The 18,079-nt window shown below is 47.8% G+C and overlaps 1 protein-coding gene across 2 annotated transcripts in view; it reads left to right on the plus strand.

Moving 5' to 3' along the window:
• The first annotated feature begins 438 nt into the window (after window positions 1-438).
• The window catches only part of RAB31 (RAB31, member RAS oncogene family), a 128,431-nt gene continuing 110,790 nt past the window's right edge, over window positions 439-18,079 (plus strand). Inside the window, exon 1 of one of the 2 annotated variants that reach the window (XM_039219084.1) lies at window positions 439-559. In XM_039219084.1, the coding sequence (XP_039075015.1) occupies window positions 524-559 (36 nt within the window). In that variant the 5' untranslated portion in view covers window positions 439-523. Of the gene's footprint in view, window positions 560-899; window positions 1,200-18,079 lie in introns of those variants that run through there. The other variant, XM_039219083.1, reaches the window with a different exon arrangement.

The following is an 18,079-nucleotide window of genomic DNA, read 5'->3' on the forward strand; positions in this document are numbered from 1 at the left end:
TCTGTTCCCCCCTCTCTCTGTCCCTCCCCTGGTTGTGCTCTCTCTCTCAAAAAAATATTAGCAAGTCAAGAGAGAGGCCTGAGAGTTTGGGATACAGGATGAAGTTTAAGAAATGTTATTTCAGGTGGATATGTCCAAAAAGCTGCCATGTCTATAGTAGCAACAAGTGAAGCCTTCTGAGTGGGTGTGGCTATGGATGAAGACAAGAAGACGGTTTCCACAAGATTTCCTCGACTGTCTCAAGCCAGAGCCTCTTTTTATTTGCTGGTTAAGGAAGGTTGCAGAAGATCGGCCAGGAGGTACATATTTCTAGCTATACTTCTGAGGCTTGGGCGCCTGTCCAGGCAAGTTGTGGCATTTTCTATACAGGGCAAGGCAGCTTCCTTTCTGCAATGCATGTTTCCTTTTTCAGACAGGGACACATCTGTTTTGGAGGGAGGAATAGACCATTGCTTCTAGAACCATTTTCAACTCCATGCAGAAAAATGAACTCAGGGCTGAGGGTTAAGAACTGCAGGGGCGTATGTTGAAGCCAGGGTATGAAGAACTGCAGGAGAAGGTGGGTTGCAAAGTGAACTGTGTTAGGCTTCGTTTCAGCTGGGATCCTAGAGTGTCCGTGAACGACGGGACTGCAGGCCGACTTCGAAGCGTTCCCATCTAGAGGACGTGGGCTGGCAGCATCCACTTCGAGATGAGGAATGAAATCCTCAGGGACGCAGCCAGCCGTGGGGTCTCCCCCACGGCGGATCCCGTCCTCCTTCCACACCACGGGGCATTGCCGCCGGGCGAGGCTGGAGGGGCAGACGGCGGAGGGTGCTGTGCAGAGCTGGGTCCGGCTACTGGGCAGGTCAGAGGGGGGAGGCACTCCGCCAACGACTCTTCAGGTCCCGGGGCGGCCCCCTGGTGGCGGACGCCGTCTGGGGGCGTTCCTGGGAGCCCGGGGCCGCCGAGGTTAGACCCGAAGTCCCGGGAGGAGCCGGCCGGCGGCCACGTGACCGACCGCGGCGGGGCCGGCGGCCCAGAAATAGCAGCCGCCGCGGTCCCGCCCGCGGGCTGCCGCGAGCGAAAGGCGGAGACTGGCGGACGCAGGCTGGGCGCGGGCGCGGCGCGGCCCCGGCCCCGGAGGATGCTGAGCCCCTGCCCGGCCCGGCCCCGAGCACATGATGGCGATACGGGAGCTCAAAGTGTGTCTTCTCGGGGTGAGTCCTGCGCCGCCCTCCGCCGGGGACACCCACGTCCGTGCGCCCCCCCTCCCGCGGCCCCCCGCGCCCCCAGTCCCCTGGGTCCTCTTTCCCAGCCCGGCGGGGGTCGGGTCCGAGCCTGCCCCGGAGCCGCCCACTCTTTCAGCCCGGCCGGCCCGGCGCCCGGGAGCCGCGGGGGCCCCGCCGCGGTCGGGCCGGCCCGGGCCGCGGGACTCTCTGCGGGGACAGGCGGAGCGGCCGGCGCCGCTGTCCCTCCGGCCTCCGACGGCTTTCTCCTGCGCCTTTGATAATTTCCTTCCGGCGGAAACTTTAAGTTACTCAGCCAAGGCTCCAGATCCTTTTTGCCTCCCGGGGGGCAATGGGTCTATTCACTTTTGGGGGGGGGAGGGGGGAGGTGCGGGGGGTGGGAAAGAAAGCCCAGCCCGACGCGAGAGAACGCGAGGGGATGTCCCGGCTGGAGGGTGAAGAGAAAAGTACTGGAGAGCATTGCGCCCGAAAACTTCCGTGCAGGATGAGAAAATCCTCCCCTATCAACAGCTTCCCCTCCCGGAGTGGGTCTTCTGAGCCTGAGGAAATGTGAAAGAAGCCAGAAACAAAGACCGACAGAAATACCCAAGCCCTTTGCTCTGGCAGACCTGCCGGGTGACACAGGGCAGCCCCTGGAAAACCGCCGCGGAGAGTTCAGATAGTATTAAGGGTCATTTCCTTTCGGGTGCCTACATCAAATTCCGGAATGTCTGCTTTTGAAAGCTGGGTTTAAGCCGTGTTTTCAGCAGCCTTCGGCATCCGCGCCTGGGGTACTGCCCCTGGCAAATCTGCTCTCCCAGGAAAACCGTTTCCTACCCGGAGAGCAGCAGAAGGGTAGACCCTTTGTTATTTACAAGAGACGCTAACTGGGCTGTGGAGGTGGGAGATGGATGTCCTGCATGTTCCGGAAGCCTATATTGGGGAAACAGTTCCAGGTTAACATTGAGTTTAGCAGACCCGCCAGGTGTCTGGGCTCCATACAGGCTCTTTTTGGAACTTCTGGCTGGACGACGTTCTTGACTGTCTCCCATCACTGCCTGTTGCCAGAGCCGTCGTTGACACCAGATTGTCCGGTTCGCCTCGAATTCCGGAGGACCTGCAAAGGCCCTCCCTTCTCTGTCCCCCTGGGCACAAACCACCCAGTGCTCCTGCCCTCCTGCCTTGCTCAGCCACAGCTGGGATCTGGAAAAGGATCCTGTCCTGCTCTTCCTCTGTTGACCTTTATTCGTGTTGCAGGGTTGGTTTTACCCGCTGCGGGGCTCTCCAGCATGGTTTCCACACAAATTCCAGGAGTCTTGTGTTTTCCTTGCGAGGGGTCATTTCAGCCTCATGTGCGCCCAGGAATCAAGACACAACTCTGATGTGTGCCAGGATTGGCCTTGGGAGTAAAGGAAGTAGGAAATGTTTTGGCTTCCCCTAACCCCCCCTCTCCCCCCCCCCCCAATGCGTTCTCCTTTGTCATCTACTAAGGTGGCACAGGTCCTACTCATCACAGGAATTATTTTCACTGGTCAGGGAGGAGTCTCTGTATCCTTCTACGAGGAAATAGATCGCTTGCTGTGCAGTTCTGGACAAGTCCTTCAGTCGCCTCATCCATAAAATGGGTGTCGTAACATCTTCCCTTTTAAGGCAGAGGATGATACCAGATGATCTGCTAGGATATAGGGTACCATTTCCTGCTAAGCTGTGACTCCAGGGTGACAGTTAGTAAGCCTGGGATATGGGACAGCTGGAGGAAGTCCCTTTACTTCTTTTCTTTTATCTCTAAGAATGAAATGTATCCTTTTAGTGGCTTCCTCCAGACAGTGCCTCACCCTTGTTTGCTGGTTCTTTGCAGTGGCTCTGTCGGTAGGAGTTTGGCTTGTGAGGAAACAGCTCTGCCGGAGCGGAGCAAGGGTATTTCTGGGCAGATGGAGGCTTTGAAGCGTGATTCGTGTAACACCATGTCAGCAGCCTTCCTTTTTGTGAGAGTGGCTCTAGGTTTTAGTCTTGTTTAGGTCAGAGGGCCCATAACCTCATCCCCCACGCCGAGTAAAATTTTGTTAAGTCTTGTGGTTTGGTTGGGCCTGTCCTGGGTAAGATGTGTGCGATAGGCTTGATTCTTAGCCGCTCATTCCTAGAGGGGATTCTCTGGGTGAGATGGCGTTTGGGTGAGTTCAGAGCCATTTTAACCACCTTGGGCTCACTGTCTTAATTTGAGAGAGAACCTTGTAAGTCATCACTGACTAAAAGAAGGAATCATGTACAAGTCCAGAAGTTCTCAAAATTTTAGCAGGAGCCTGGGGCTCTCTTGGGTTCTTTCTGTCAGGAGGTCTGTCTTTTCCAGATGAAGTCTTACACATGACTAGCACTCAGCTTCCTCTTTTTCAGTGACCACATCTTCCTGAAGTCTCAGTAGGACTGAGATGTAGAAGCCATGCCTTCTGTCATATCACTTTCTTTTGTGCCCCCTTGAGAAGGTGATAGAGAGTGCGGAGCTCCTAACTGAAGTCTGGCTGCCTCACTGGGGAGGTTGACAGGCTAGTCTGTTTGTGGCCTGGCCACTGGCACATAGTGTTCCGTGGCTATTCGAGGATACACTTCCCATCTAAGGCACAAAGTTGTTTTAAGTGTGGGCAGTGCAGACTTTCATCCCTCTTAGCTGTGGTCTGCAGCCTCCGTGGGGTCGGAGGTTCCCGATGGGAAGGTCATTTGCAACAGGTGGAAGCCAGAATAAGCCAGATGACAGGTCTTCTCCACCTGTACCTGTGCCTTTCATGACCCTGACATTCAGTGTGTCTATCTTCTTTCTTTCTTTTTTTTTTTTATGTTTTATTTATTTCTGAGAGAGAGAGAGAGAGAGAGAGAGAGCATGAGCAGGGGAAGGTCAGAGAGAAAGGGAGACACAGAATCTGAAACAGACTCCAGGCTCTGAGCTGGCTGTCAGCACAGAGCCTGACACGGGGTTCGAACCCACGAACTGAGATCATGACCTGAGCCGAAGTCGGATGCCCAACCAACTGAGCCACCCAGGCGCCCCGTGTCTATCTTATTTCTTTTGGTGAGTGATCCCAGATGGAGTCAACAGCAGACTAGGGGGCATTCCCTGAATGCTTTGCGCATTCTAACCAAGGACTTAAGAACATTGGGTTTATTTAGGCTACCTGTTATAAATTCTTGGCTCTCGTTGCTTTCATGGGTGGACTTTCTCGTGTTTATCCTAAGCCTCTGTGAATGCCTTTTCCTGGGATAAGCCAGGGTGCCGTAGAAGCTCGCCACGCAGGAGGGTGTGCTTGCCAGGGGCACACACTGAAAAGGGGTCCTGATTAGACACTTAGGACCCATGAGTCCCATTCTTGTCCATAAAGTGCCAACCATCCCCCTTTGTAATCTGAACTAGTATTATGAAACATGTAGCTTAAAAACAACCCCCTTAAAAACAGCTAAGTATGTTAAAAAAAAAAAAAACCTAACAAAAACAATATCGAGGCAGCAGCTGTTCCAACCCCAAAGGTGGAAAGCTTCCCAGTGTGCATTTTTAACACACATCACCACGTGGCAAAAAGCAAGGGGAGAGGGAGAGAAGGGAAAAGAGGAGGAGGAAGAGGAGGAGGAGGGGGCAGAGAGGCTCTAACTTTTCTTTTATTATTTCCTCTGGGTGTGTGCACTTAAAAACTGCTTCCGGATGGAATCCCAAAGAGATTTATATTTGGACTTTGGTTGTCTTGACGACAGTTTAGAGATTTCTGCCACTTCCTCAACGGCTTGAGTGGCATGGTTAAAACACAACTGAGGGTGTCCCTGCTTCTGGTAAGGAGGCTGGTGCTCATTTTTCTGTTAGGATCTGGGTGATGCTTCATCACAGAGCAAACACCTGGGATTGGCACGGCATCTGGGCAGCGGAGACCTCAGATACATGCAGGGCCTTCTTGTGAGGGGACTGTGTGATCCCCAGAGGCTCTAGGACCCAAGGGTGGGACAGATTTCTGCTCCTAGTAAGCAGATCAGTCAGAGCTATGGAGCCTCAAATGGACTACTTTGAGTGATAGTGAGCGCTCCGTCACCGTAAGTATTCATAAGGCTATGGGTATCTGGTAGGGTCATCGTGGAAGGAAGGGATGCGTAGGATGGGGAGGATTGGGCCAGGCACTCATCAGAATTGCTTTCCAAGTACGAGATTCTAACATATTCCTTTTCACTTTTTCCCGGAAACCAGCATTTCTTGGGGTGTGGGGGTTGGTGGCGGAGGGTGTAGAGAGGCTGGAAACTTAATTTGTTTCTTACCAAACCTGATTCCTCTATTAAATTGAACTCTTTGTGGAAAGCGTGGTACTGGGTTGAAAATAAATATGAATGACATGGTGGGACATCTTCCCGGGAGCGCCCAACGTATGGTAACACCAAGCACCCAGGCCAGGCTGATGGACTCCACCAGGGTCTCTTTGTTCCTTTTTTGCTCAAGGTCAGTGTGGCTACATCTCTCTCTCAGCTTTCCGAGCTCAGTGCTCCTTGGGGTGTGCGTCAGAATCACTTGCAGAGCATTTTCAGCAATCCCTGTGGTCCGTCCCCATCCCTCGTGAGACATGTGCCCTCCCCCCTCCATTCCCCTGACCCGGTGTCAGTGTTCTCATGAATGTGTCTGTCATATCCCTCGGGACTGCTCCAAGGCCACTGCCATTGGAAAATACAAAACTTAAGATGCTGAGGTGTTAGGGCACGAAAAGATTTTGAGCTCATAAGTTAGAAAAGGTCTTCACATTTAGTTTTGTCCAACAGGCTAGACTACTTTTAGGGCTTGCCTGTCTCTGCAGATACTATACTTTGATTTATCTTTATTTTTACAATTTCTAATATGTGGTTGAAAATGGAATAGGCATTCATTCACTCAACTGCTCACCATTTATCCAGTGCTTCTTTCATGCCAGGAGCTGCGGTGGGTGGCTGCAGGTAGACAGGACGGCCACGAGCCTTGTCTTTGAAGCCCTCTACCTTTGCTGGGATGTGGACACAAAAGCAGTGAACTAAATGACATCACTTGTGGTTTCTCTGACAGCACTCACCACAGAGCCAAGCAGAGCCGAGGTAATAGAGTAGGATGATGATACATATTGACTGTCATCCATCTTATTAGACGTGAGGACAGGAGAGGGGCAGAAAGTTTTTGCACAAGGTCTGTTTGGGGTGCCTGCTGGGCTAACCCTGCCAGAGACAGAAGACAAGGAAGGCAGGGTTCTGGTCCCTGCTGGTGATGGAGAGGCTCCTGGTCAGCCAGGAAAGACAGGCACCTACACAGAAACTAGCATTCGTGGCCGTGAGGATGAGTGGGAAGCTGGAGGTGTCACGTGGTACCTCAGGACACAGGAAGTTACATTGAATACGGGGGATGGGAAAGGAGGACTCTGGGAAGGTATCTCCAAGAGGGAAGGATTTGGAGAATGCCTCAAAGAACCCACAGGGCTTTCATAAAAATGGAAAGTGGGTGTGGATCTCAGGCATTGGGGAAAGCAGGTGGGGCTCTGGGTGTCATGGTATTTTCTGGAGGGCTGAGGTGGCTGGAGGGTGTGGGAGGCAGGGAGCATAGCCCTCCACTCCCGGGCTGACCACTGTCCTGTTGACCCCACTACCTCCCTAGAATGGGGTCTTTTACTTTTAACTCTCCCTTTCCTTTCTTTTATTTTGATGTCTCAAACTCATAAAACATTGAAAGGGCAGAACAACGAATGTCTGTAAATCTCTCCCCTGCATTCAGTGGGAATAACATTTTGCCAGTCTTGCTTTTTATCTCTTTCTCTATGAGAAACCCATTCTCTAATGGAGAAATACATTATCTCTAATGTATTAAGTAAACACTTTCCCCCCCGAACCCTCTGAAAGTAAAGCCCAGACGTTATGCCACTTGACTCCTACGTACTGAAGTGTGTATCTTTGAGGAGAAAAAACAGTCTCCTGTACAGCTGTAATGCCCAGAACCGAACACAGGTATAATTGTATCGTGTATGTAGTATATTCAGTTTCCAGTTGTCCCCAAATGACCTTTATAGCTATTGAGGAAATCCACAGAGACTATATACTACATTTGCTTGTCATGTCCGTCATCCAGTTCCCCTCCTTTTTTTTTTTTTTTTTTTGCCACGAATCCAGGCCTTGTGTCTTGTAGAAAGTCTCAAGATCTCGGTTGGTCTAATTGCGACCTCGTTGCTTCTTCTGGGTTATGCATATTGGTGAAAAGACAACATCCTTGATGTTGAATGGTCTTATTCTTTATGTGCTCATGTATAATACTAAAATTTTCTTTCCCATTTACCTTTATGGCACTCATTCAACGAATTGTCTCTTAGTTTCTACAAGTGCCAGGCAGTGGTATGTCTGAGCAAAACAAAGGGCTTTGACCTTATGGAGATTACATTTTTTTTTTTTTTACTTTGCCATTGCCATTTTATTTTATTTTATTTTTTTCCTAATAGTTTATTGTCAAATTAGTTTCCACATAACACTCAGTGCTCATCCCCACAAGTGCCCTCCTCCATGCCAATCCCTCCTACTCCCCACATCCATCAGTCCTCAGTTTTTGTCATCATTCAAGAGTCTCTCATGGTTTGCTTCTCTCCCTTTCCCCCACCATTTCCCCCCTTCTTCTCCCCCTTGTTCCTCCGTCAAGTTCCTCCTAATCCTCCTATACGTGCAAACATATGATATTTGTCCTTCTCTGCCTGACTTATTTCGCTCAGCATCACACCCTCAAGGTCCATCCATGTTGCTACACATGGCCAGATTTCATTGTTTCTCATTGCCATGTAGTATTCCATGGTATAGATAAACCACATCTTCTTGATCCATTCATCAGTTGATGGACAATTAGGCTCTTTCCATGTTTTAGCTATTGTGGAGAGTGCTGCTATGAACATTGGGGTACATGTGCTCCTATGCATCAGCATTTCTGTATCCCTTGGGTAAATTCCTAGCAGAGCTATTGCAGGGTCATAGGGGAGTTCTACTGTTAGTTTCCTTAGGAACCTCCACACTGTTTTCCAGAGGGGCTGTTCCAGTTTACATTCCCACCAACAGTGTAGGAGGGTGCCCGTTTATGGAGATTACATTTTAGCAGAAAGGTGGGAAAACAGATTCCCTGGCAGGTTAGAAGTGTTATATGGAAAAGCAGGGGCCCTGAGCTGGGAGAGGGGCATAGGAGCTCTGGGAAGTGGGGAACAGGTCAGGAGGGTGGTGGTGAAGGTACTCTGTCTCTGTCAGAAACCTGGTGGGCCCCTGCTTTACCGGGGGGTTGATTTTGGTTTTGTGGCTTCAGTTGCATGGTGTGACCACTGAGCTGCTGAGAGTTGAGTAGGTCCTGAGGAACCAGAGTTGTCTTTCCTGATGCCTAACTTTCTGTCAGCAGAAATAAAGAAAAGAAAAGGGGGACTGAACACCGGGGTCACTGACTGGGCTTCTCATTGTGGAATCTTCTGTTTCGACAAATCTTTTTCCGATGTATTTCCTTGCTTCAAATACCTCAGACCTGCTCTGACTTCTCTGGAGGTCATGAACCTTCTGCTCGCCCAGGATTTAACCCCAAAGGTAGACCAGTCTGCTTTCAGTTCCCCAGGAGGCTCCTGGAGGAGCTGGGTTACCAGAATTTGAATGAGACCTGCTTGAAAGCCAATAGAATATAGGGGAAATCAGTTCCCTCCTATTTTCTCTACTTTGAACAGGGTAGCAGAGAGCTCGATCCCTTTTTATCAACAGTATTTGTTTTTCTAGAGTAAAAGATACCTGCATTATCCAATATCACTTCCTTTCTGCTCTCATGGAGTCAGTATTCTAACTGGGATCTGCAGATAGAATGCCTAAAAGGTGCCTCTATCAAACATTTCCCTGAAAGGGAAGGAGAGAGAGGGAGAGCTGGTTCAGGGAAAGAGAAAGAAAGACAAAAGAAGGGAATGGGTTGGGGGGAGAAGGGAGAGAGAGAGAGAGAGTGAGAGAGAGAGAGAGAGAGAGACACACACGTGCCCATGCGCACATCCGGGCACAAAGAGTATCACTTAAAACTTGCCCACTTACCCTCTGATGGCCAAAGGCAAGTTGTGTTTTTTGTTTTTTTCTGGTCAAACTATTGGCCACGGTATTTACATTTATGGCAAACTTAATTAAGAAAGTCTTTTTTGGGGATGCCTGGGTAGCTCAGTCCATTGAGCACCCGATTCTTGATTTCAGCTCAGGTCATGATCCCCAGGGTCCCGGGATCAAGTCCTGCGTTGGGCTCCATGCTGAATGTGGAGCCTGCCTAAGACTTTTTCCTCCTTTCATGCTCTCTTTCTTGCTCATGCTCTCTTTCTTTCTCTAAAAATGATTTTTAAAAAGCAAGTCTTTTTTTTTTTAAGGAAAAAAAACCATAGCATCAATCCTACATGCTTCGTAGACTTACCTCTCATTTCAGGAGCTAAAATATTTTCTAAACTCTTCCATAATGATCTTCTGAAAAGCCATTTCTTCATTATAAAGGAATACATGCGCATCTTAATTAGACTTTGAATCTAGTTATGAGGTGGGACAATGATTGATTAGTGAAGTGATAAATTTTCATTTATGATCACAAAGATGAAAGATCCAGGATGATGCCCTGAGCCTTGTGTCTTTATGATGACATATAATTGTACAAACTTGCCACAGTCTTGTTTCCTGGATCATTAAGTGGAGATCCCATGGGTGTGAAGAAATCGTCCTTCCTGCCCTCCTTCGCCTCCTGTTCCTCATCTTGTAGCTCCTCTTCTTTCCCTGTCTCTGGTGTTATGTTCAGAGGACCACTTTTAATTTTATGATCAACATCAAGCCACTGTCTTGCCCCACAGGATCATTTTCTTCCACCATTTCCATTTGTTTTCTTATTCTCCCCACTTCTCATCGATGAATCATCAGCCTGTCCTTCCTGAAAGAGGCATCCAGGGCTTAGCTCACAGAGGGAGTTTCTAGCCTGCTCTTCACTTGCTCCCCTACTGCTGTGTGGGGAGTGTGTGCCGAGCCGAGCCTGGTGACCTTCCCTCCTGCTGCCAGTGTAGACCAGAAAACCCAGCCAGCCCTGCCCTTTGGAGAGGAACGCTGGCAAACAGGGGTCTGTATAAAGTAAATGTGAGAAGTGAGGTGATTCATTTTCAGAAATACCAAATAAAAGCTGTGCTGTCTAGTTAACAAGAGGTTTAGAACTTACTGGAGATATGTACAAACCCCTCACCCCCCATAGAGTCCCAAACCCTTAGACACTTCACTTCCTGGTTCTTCTTCCCCTCTCCATTTCGCGGGCTTATTTTTCACGTGCTTCACAGTGTGCATGCACCAAAGTCTCTGCATCACCTCAAGGAATGTGCATTTGTTCCCATCAGACTATGTTTTTGGCCTTACATGGCCATAGGTGACTTCTAGGTAAGGCTGTAACCTCCATAGTATGCAGCTAATGAGGAGTCAGGGGAGGGACTTCACGCTAAGAGATAAATTGCCTGCTGTAACTGCCCAGAGTGTGCTGTCTATCAGACACCCGCTCTTCTGAGAATGTTGATTAAAGCCTTGCCTCACTGTGCTCTGCGTCCCTCCTTTGATTGGGTCAGTGGGCTTATTACTCACAGGAAACGAGGGTTTAACTGAGAGCCATGTGCCTTGAGAGATAAATGGAGCTGGCTGCATGGCTGGGGGGCTGTAGGTACATAGAACAGTTTCCCAGAGAGGAAGGGACAATGTCCTTGAGGTTTACTCTCTAGCAATGTACTTGGTGTGGTAGAGCGCACATGGGAAACAACCCCAGGCAACCCTGCAAGATGTCACATGATGCTTTGTTGCCTCATGTTCCCCAGAAAGGGCCAAGGAGTTTGGGAGAGGCCAGGGAAGGCATGTGGGTGCCTGCTCTGAGCCACGTTGGCCCAATGCAGAGGAGGGAAATGTTGGGGAGGGAGGGTGTGGGAGAGGCGCCGCTTACCAAGTGCCTCCCTTGACAGGAAAAGGTTCTAAAGAGACTCATTTGCCAAGTGATTATCCCCGTGGGGCAAGGATTAATTTGCACTTATAAATAACTTCTTTCTTTTCATTGGTTTACTTAATGAGCACGCATTGCTTGTGTAATTAATTGAAAACCTATAAACACTTCCTGCAGGGCCAAGGAAATGTTTGATGGGTAAGAAATCCGTTTGGTTGTTACTGGAAATAACTGATAAACTGATAATAAAACTGGAAAATACTGTGGGTCAGATTGTGAGAGGTCCTTGAAACGTGAAGGTTATGCCTGTAGGCTGTGGCATGCCAGCTCTGTCATCTACAGGACAGACACTCAAGTGGCTTATCAGGTCATGCTGTGCTCTTATCTGTGCACGTCATTATTTGGTCTCATTGTGACCCCTTCAGTTGCAACAACTCTGCCTTCCCTACCTCCCCCCACCCCCCGCCATTCCCAAATCTGATGTTTCTCCAAATGGGGTTTTGCAAAGTAGTGGGTCTGTCATTCTGTCCCGTGGGCTCTGTAGTTTTCTGTGCCCATTCGTTTCAATGCTGTTCTTTAAAAAATAAATAAAACTACACCCGGGATCCTCAAGGTGATCACCACATGACCAAACTGTGTCACAGCTGGTGCCCATAAGAGCTGGCTAATGAGACAAGAACCAAGGAATAGTACAGAGATAATGCATGAGGCCATGTGAAGACCAAAGTGACCCTGCAGCACAAGTGACAGATTATCAGGCACTGTTCTAGGGCGTGGGCATACAGCAGGTAACAAGTCACACCCACAGTCCTGACCTTGTGGCGCTGACATCCAGTAGGAGTGACCACTGTTCGTAAATACCTAGTACGGCAGACGGTGGTATATGCTATGGAGAGAAGGCAGGTGGGCGCACTGGGAGTGCTGGTTAGAGGGTGGTTAAGTAGGGGCTTGAGGAAGGCCCTTGAGTAAAGTCACAGAGGCAGTATTCCTGAGCTGGCAGAGGGGACCCCAGGGCTGGGGTGGGACGGGCACAGCTGGTGAGTTTGTGTGCCAGCGGGTGGTCCGGGGTGACCGGAGCAGAGTGACCACCGGGAAGGGAGCAGGAAGAGGTGTTGGGCCTGAGCCCATGGGGTCTTGTGGACAGTTTGGGAACTGTGGCATTTCCTGGGCATCCGGTGGGTGGGGGTGCTGTTGAAGGTTGTGTGCAGAGCAGTAGCAGAGGTCGGACTCCCTTTTATGCGGATGGCTCCAGCTGCTGCGTGGAGGGTGGACCGCAGGCAGGGGAGCTCGTGGAAGACCGGATCGTGGCGATTTCCACCAGAGCGTGGCAGCCTCGGCAGGCACAGGGTCCCACTCGCGCTGACTGAAGGTAGAAGTGAACCCTTTGCTGACAGGTTACGTGTAGAGTGGGAGGGAATTAGATCATCACGTGGTGACAGCATGCTGACCTCAGAGTTCTCCTTGGCCCTGAGCTGTTTCAGTTCAGCAGCGCAACATTATCCATCACAGTAAACACTGACACTCATCTGAAGGTTGTTAGTTTTGTAGTTTAACTTGTATTTAATTAATACGTTTATCTTTACTTTGTGGTTTTGGAATAGCATAAGCAGTTTGTGTATACTTCTATTGTTTGTATGTATTTACTCTCATTAACGTCTACCTTAGGATCCACAAGATTGCTTTTCCCCTTAAAAAAGTCTATGGAGTCTTAAAAGGGCCTGAGAAACACTACTCTAACTGCTGAGGTTGGCTGTGGGCTAAGGGAAGCTGTTGTCCTTCATGAAGTATCTGAAGTTGGCAGGACTGTGGGACAGGAGGCTGTATTTCCAGGATCCAGGGTCCCTGGGCATGCCTGCTGCAATGTGGAGGTGTGTGCTAAGCTGTGCCAAGTGCTGGCCCAGGGTGCCGTTCCCAGGGGGGTAGGCCTCAACTCTATAGTCTTGCTCTTTGTTTTGATGTGACGCAGCCCATGGACAGCCTTGGAAATCCTAGACCCTCCCATGGGGACACCTGGATTCTGTTGAAGCCTCAAAGTGTTTGTGGCCAAATAAAGCAAAGAATGCATTAGGCTTTTTAAAGAACGTTCTTCACATAAAAGCATTATTTATATAAACACGAGAGTCATGAACACGGTCATTTAAAGATCTTCCAGAATAATTCAGTTTAAAGGGAGCTAGTAATAAATATGGTCTATATGGTTTCAAAAGAAAGATACTTCTCGAAAAAGATGAATTGTATTATTTGTAGACCTCCACCTCGTGGGTTAATCTTAGTAACGTAACCTAATATGTACCGTTGTATAATAAAGGTAGACGTATTTTTAAAATGTTGTTGCTAACCTTTTGATTATATGATTTACTGATTTGAGTATGTTGCTGCTGTTAATGTGAATTGCGTTAGTGGACATCTCACTTCCGTCAGCCCTGTGCTTCTGGCTTGTGAATCACCACTGTTGTGTCACAGCTAACCACATGTGCACATCCTCAATTCGCTTTTGAGGGTAGTTACACTCTGCTTGAGTCTTCTTCGTACGTGCTTCCTCCTTACAGGCACTAAAATAATTTATAATCGCCCCTACTCCAATCCCTGCAGGGTCAGTAATAGTCGACAAAGATTGGTACCCAGTCCTGGAACTGAAATCAAAGTTCTTCCCCAGTCATGAAAGTTCTTCCCCAGTCATGAAAGTTCTTCCCCAGTCATGAAAGTATTTCAGGATGCCTTTGATTAAGAAGGAGGCTGTATGGTTGAGCTTGAGTCTAGTGTATGAGTATCTCTGTAATCCCAGGTACTGAATGTTACTCATGTGCCAGACACCATCTGAGTGTTTCGGTTATCCGTTCCTGTATAACAAACTACCCCACGCTTAGTAGCTTAAAAGAACAGTGCATTATTTTTTCACAGTTCTGTGGTTTGACTGGGCTCAGAGGGCAGCTCTTGCTTGGGGTTTCCTTGCCATTTCAGTCTGATGCTGGCTGGGGCTGGAGCCATCTGCAGGCCTGGGCTGGGATGGCTGGGTTAGCCAGGGCTAACCAAGTGTCTCCTTCCACATGGCCTCTCCACACAGTTACCTTGGGCTTCTTCATTTTTTTTTTAAATGTTTTTTTATTTATTTCTAGGAGAGAGAGAGAGAGACAGCGTGAGCAGGGGAGGGTCAGAGAGAGAGGGAGTCATAGACTCTGAAACAGGCTCCAGGCTCTGAGCTGGCGGTCAGCGCAGAGCCCGACGCGGGGCTCGAACCCACGAACTGCGAGATCATGACCTAAGCGAAAGTCGGACGCTTAACCGACTAAGCCACCCAGGCGCCTCCCTTGGGCTTCTTCATTACCTAGAGTCTCAGGGTAGGCAGACGTGTCAGATGAGGGCTGGCTGTTTCCAGAGTGAGGGTTCCATGAGCGTTGGGTGGAAGCTTCTTGTGACCTCGCCTCACAGATCTCGTAGTGTCATTTCTGCCGTATGTAATTGGTGGAGAAGGCCAGCCTCGAAGCAAAGGGAAGAGATTTACACTCTACCTCTTAATGGGAGGAGTGGCAGCAATCTGTGGCCATCTTTAATCTCCCCCACTGAGTAAGTGCTTTCTATACATTATGGTATTATGGGACTTGTAAGGGTGAGTTGTATTATTATCTGCACCTAGCTGATGAAGAGATGAAAGCTCGGGTGTTAGTAACATGCACAAACACTCTCTGCTAAGAAGCGAGGCTCCATGGATTAGAACTAGCTTTGTGTAACCCCACAACTTAGTGCGCTTAACTACTTTGCTGTGCCACAAACCTTAATTGTTATTAGTCAAAAATTACTTCTTTACAGTCGGCATGTCGTAATGGCAGAGCACCACTGGCTCAACAGAATGGAATTATTAACAAATGCAAGGTTTTTTGGGGCGCCTGGGCGGCTCAGTTGGTTAAGCAACCGACGTATGTTCTCAGCTCAGGTCATGATCTTATGGTTCATGGGATTGAGCCCTGCACCCAGTTCTGTTCTGACAGTGTGGAGCCTGCTTGGCATTCTCTCTTTCTCCTCTCTCTCTCTGCCCCTTCTCCACTTGTGTGTGTGCTCTCTCTCTCTCTCAAAATAAATAAATAAACTTTAAAAAAATATTTTAAAAATGTATTTAAAAAATAATAATAACTCTTAGCCAGTCACTTAGGAGAAGGGTTCCCTTAGGAGTTCTTGACTAATTCAAATGCTTCTCTGTGATATAAAATCTGAAGAGAATAATAAAGATGGAGAAATGTTTGACTTAAGTACTAATAATTTTTTCCAGCATCTTTTGCCAAGTAGCAGGACGGATTGAAGAAAGTCTGGTGCTGCAGTATCTGAGAGGTGCTCTCCAGCAGACTGGGCTGCTTTATAGAGTTCACAGAACCAGATTTGCTCCCTGCTCTAAATATAAGGGACATTTTTTCATATGACATTTTTCATTTCATGTATTTCACCCCTGGATTTCATTACTTTTCATGTCACTGGTTTACATATTTTGATTATCCCAGGTATTAATTGTATTTTGGCCTTTTGAATTGTATTTTGTTTATGCAATAGCTATACTTACCAAATGCTTACTATGTGTCAGCATTTTATATGTGTTAATGCCATTAAATTCTTATAACACTAAAAAAAAAAAATAATAATAATAACTGAACCAGGTTTGAAGTACTTCCATGGAAGGAAAGGAGGCAGATTCCCACAATGTCAGGGCCCTGTTCAGGTGTTTTGGGAGGATTGATTCTCACTTCCGGGAATGTATTACCAATGAAGAGGCAAACTGCAGTGTTAGGACCTTGATGACAGTAGGGAGGTCCTAATGCTTCCCCAGCAGCTCTCATGCACAGCGCCATCGACAGCCCAGCAACAGCTCCTTGTTTGGCTGTAGTGCGCCGTCCGTGATCGCGGTCCGTGCCCTGTCCCTAATTTGCAGGTGTGAGAGACCGAGGCATAGGGTGTTGAATGCCTTGCTCAAGGTCCAGAGGCTGTATGTGGGGAGCGGGCTTGAGCCCAGGGGCTGGCCTTTACTGCATTTTCCTGCTCACATGTCCAGGAAGCAGTGTTTTACTTTGGTCCTTTTCTTCCTTTACTCTCTCTTTGGATGCATAGTAAGTGCTGTGTCAGGAATGTCAGTTTGCGGAGATCAAGCGATCAGGAAGGCCAACCTGCTAGATTGGCGGGGCCTGCTAGATGTTAGAAGTTTCTAGGTCTGCCAGTACAACTGTCATCACAGCTGTGCCGGCCTCCTGCCAGGCGGCACTGCTGAGCGTGCATAAGCCTCTGGGCATGCAGACGGGAGTACCTTTCCTGGCTTTGCCACTTAACTAACTCCATGATGGTAGCAAATCACGTGACTTCCGGGGCTCAGTTTCCTCTGTTGGAAAATGCTGACAGCTTGCATACGTGACCCTTCTAACAGGGAATCCTGACTGGCATATCAGACTCAGAAAATTCTCTTAACACTGCCGTTGTGAACCATTTTATATCCTGATAACCTCAAAGCTTAGGGGCGTTTAAATAGATTGTTTCCGTGAGAGGATTCCAATTTAGAAGTTTTCTTTAATCTTCTCTGTTATGGAATCTGCAGGGCGTAAGTGCTAAGTAATAGCTTCTGACTTAGTATATGATATTGTGGAATTTCATTATTTTTACTAATTTGACCTAATTTATAATCTATTCTTTAAATTTTTATATTGAAGTATAATATTCATACAAAAAAGGTGCACAGATCTTCAGTGTGGTGCACAGTGGATTTTCAGAAATTGAAAATTTGTGCTCCCGTAAGAGCAAGCAGATCCAGAAGCAGAGTGTCAACCAGTCCTCCAGAAGCACACCCTGCTCCTCCTCACTGGCATTAGCCTTGAAAGAGAAAAGAAAGAAGAAAATAAAAAAGAAAGAAAACTTGTTCTTTGACTTCTACCACCGTGAAGTTACAGTTGACTCTAGAACAATGTGGGGGTTAAGGGCACCAGCCCCCTGGAGTCGAAAATTCACATATGATTTTTGACTCCCTTGAAACTGAACTACTAAGAGCCCACTGTTGACCAGAAGCCTTACCAGTAACATAAATAGTCCATTAACACATTTTGTATATATTATATACTGTATTATTACAATAATTCTGTAGTTTCTCGAGCTTTAGAAAAAGACAGTGTTATTAAGAAAATTATAAAGAAGAGATTTATGCATTTACAGAACTGTAGTGTATTTATTGAAGATGATCTGTGTGTGCATGGACCTGCACAGTTCAAAGGTCAGCTATATTTTTGCTTGTTTTTATTATGACATACTTACTGGAGGATCTTCATTATTTTAAAGTAATAATACTGAAGTGGTATTGTTTAACAGAACTTCTTATGCTCCTAGGACAGGAGTCTCCTGGCTGGTGAGCAGAGGCTGCCTTCAGGTCACAGGGGTGCAGGGACTCGGAGGTTGGCCTTGGCAGGCTGCGGCCACCTGTGCCCAAATGTCCAGTGCTAGACACATAATATCATCTTCTGTGTCTGCTGGGATACGAAAGAGGTTGGAAAGCAATGGAGACCTGTTAAAAAAAAATTTTTTTTAATGTTTATTAATTTTTGAGCAAGGAAGAGAGAGAAGGAGAGACAGAGCATGAGTGGGGAAGGGGCAGAGAGAGAGGGAGACACAGAATCCAAAGCAAGCTCTAAGCTGTCAGCACAGAGCCTGGTGCAGGGCTCGAACTCACAAACTGCCAAGATGATGACCTGAGCAGAAGTCAGACATTTAACTGACTGAGCCTCCCAGATGCCCCAGTGGAGGCGTATTTTAATCAATTAATTAAATGGGAAGCATTATTAGTTGTAGATAAATCAGGTGCTCAAGGGTGTTTGAAAGCAATTCTGGCAAATTTTCAAAATATTGTTTCTGTTTTTAATGAAGAAAACCTTTTTATTTAATGTTTTATTTATTTCTG

Source organism: Hyaena hyaena, unplaced genomic scaffold, assembly GCF_003009895.1.
Source record: "Hyaena hyaena isolate Hyena2069 unplaced genomic scaffold, ASM300989v1 scaffold_786, whole genome shotgun sequence".
Taxonomy (NCBI): Eukaryota; Metazoa; Chordata; class Mammalia; order Carnivora; family Hyaenidae; genus Hyaena; species Hyaena hyaena.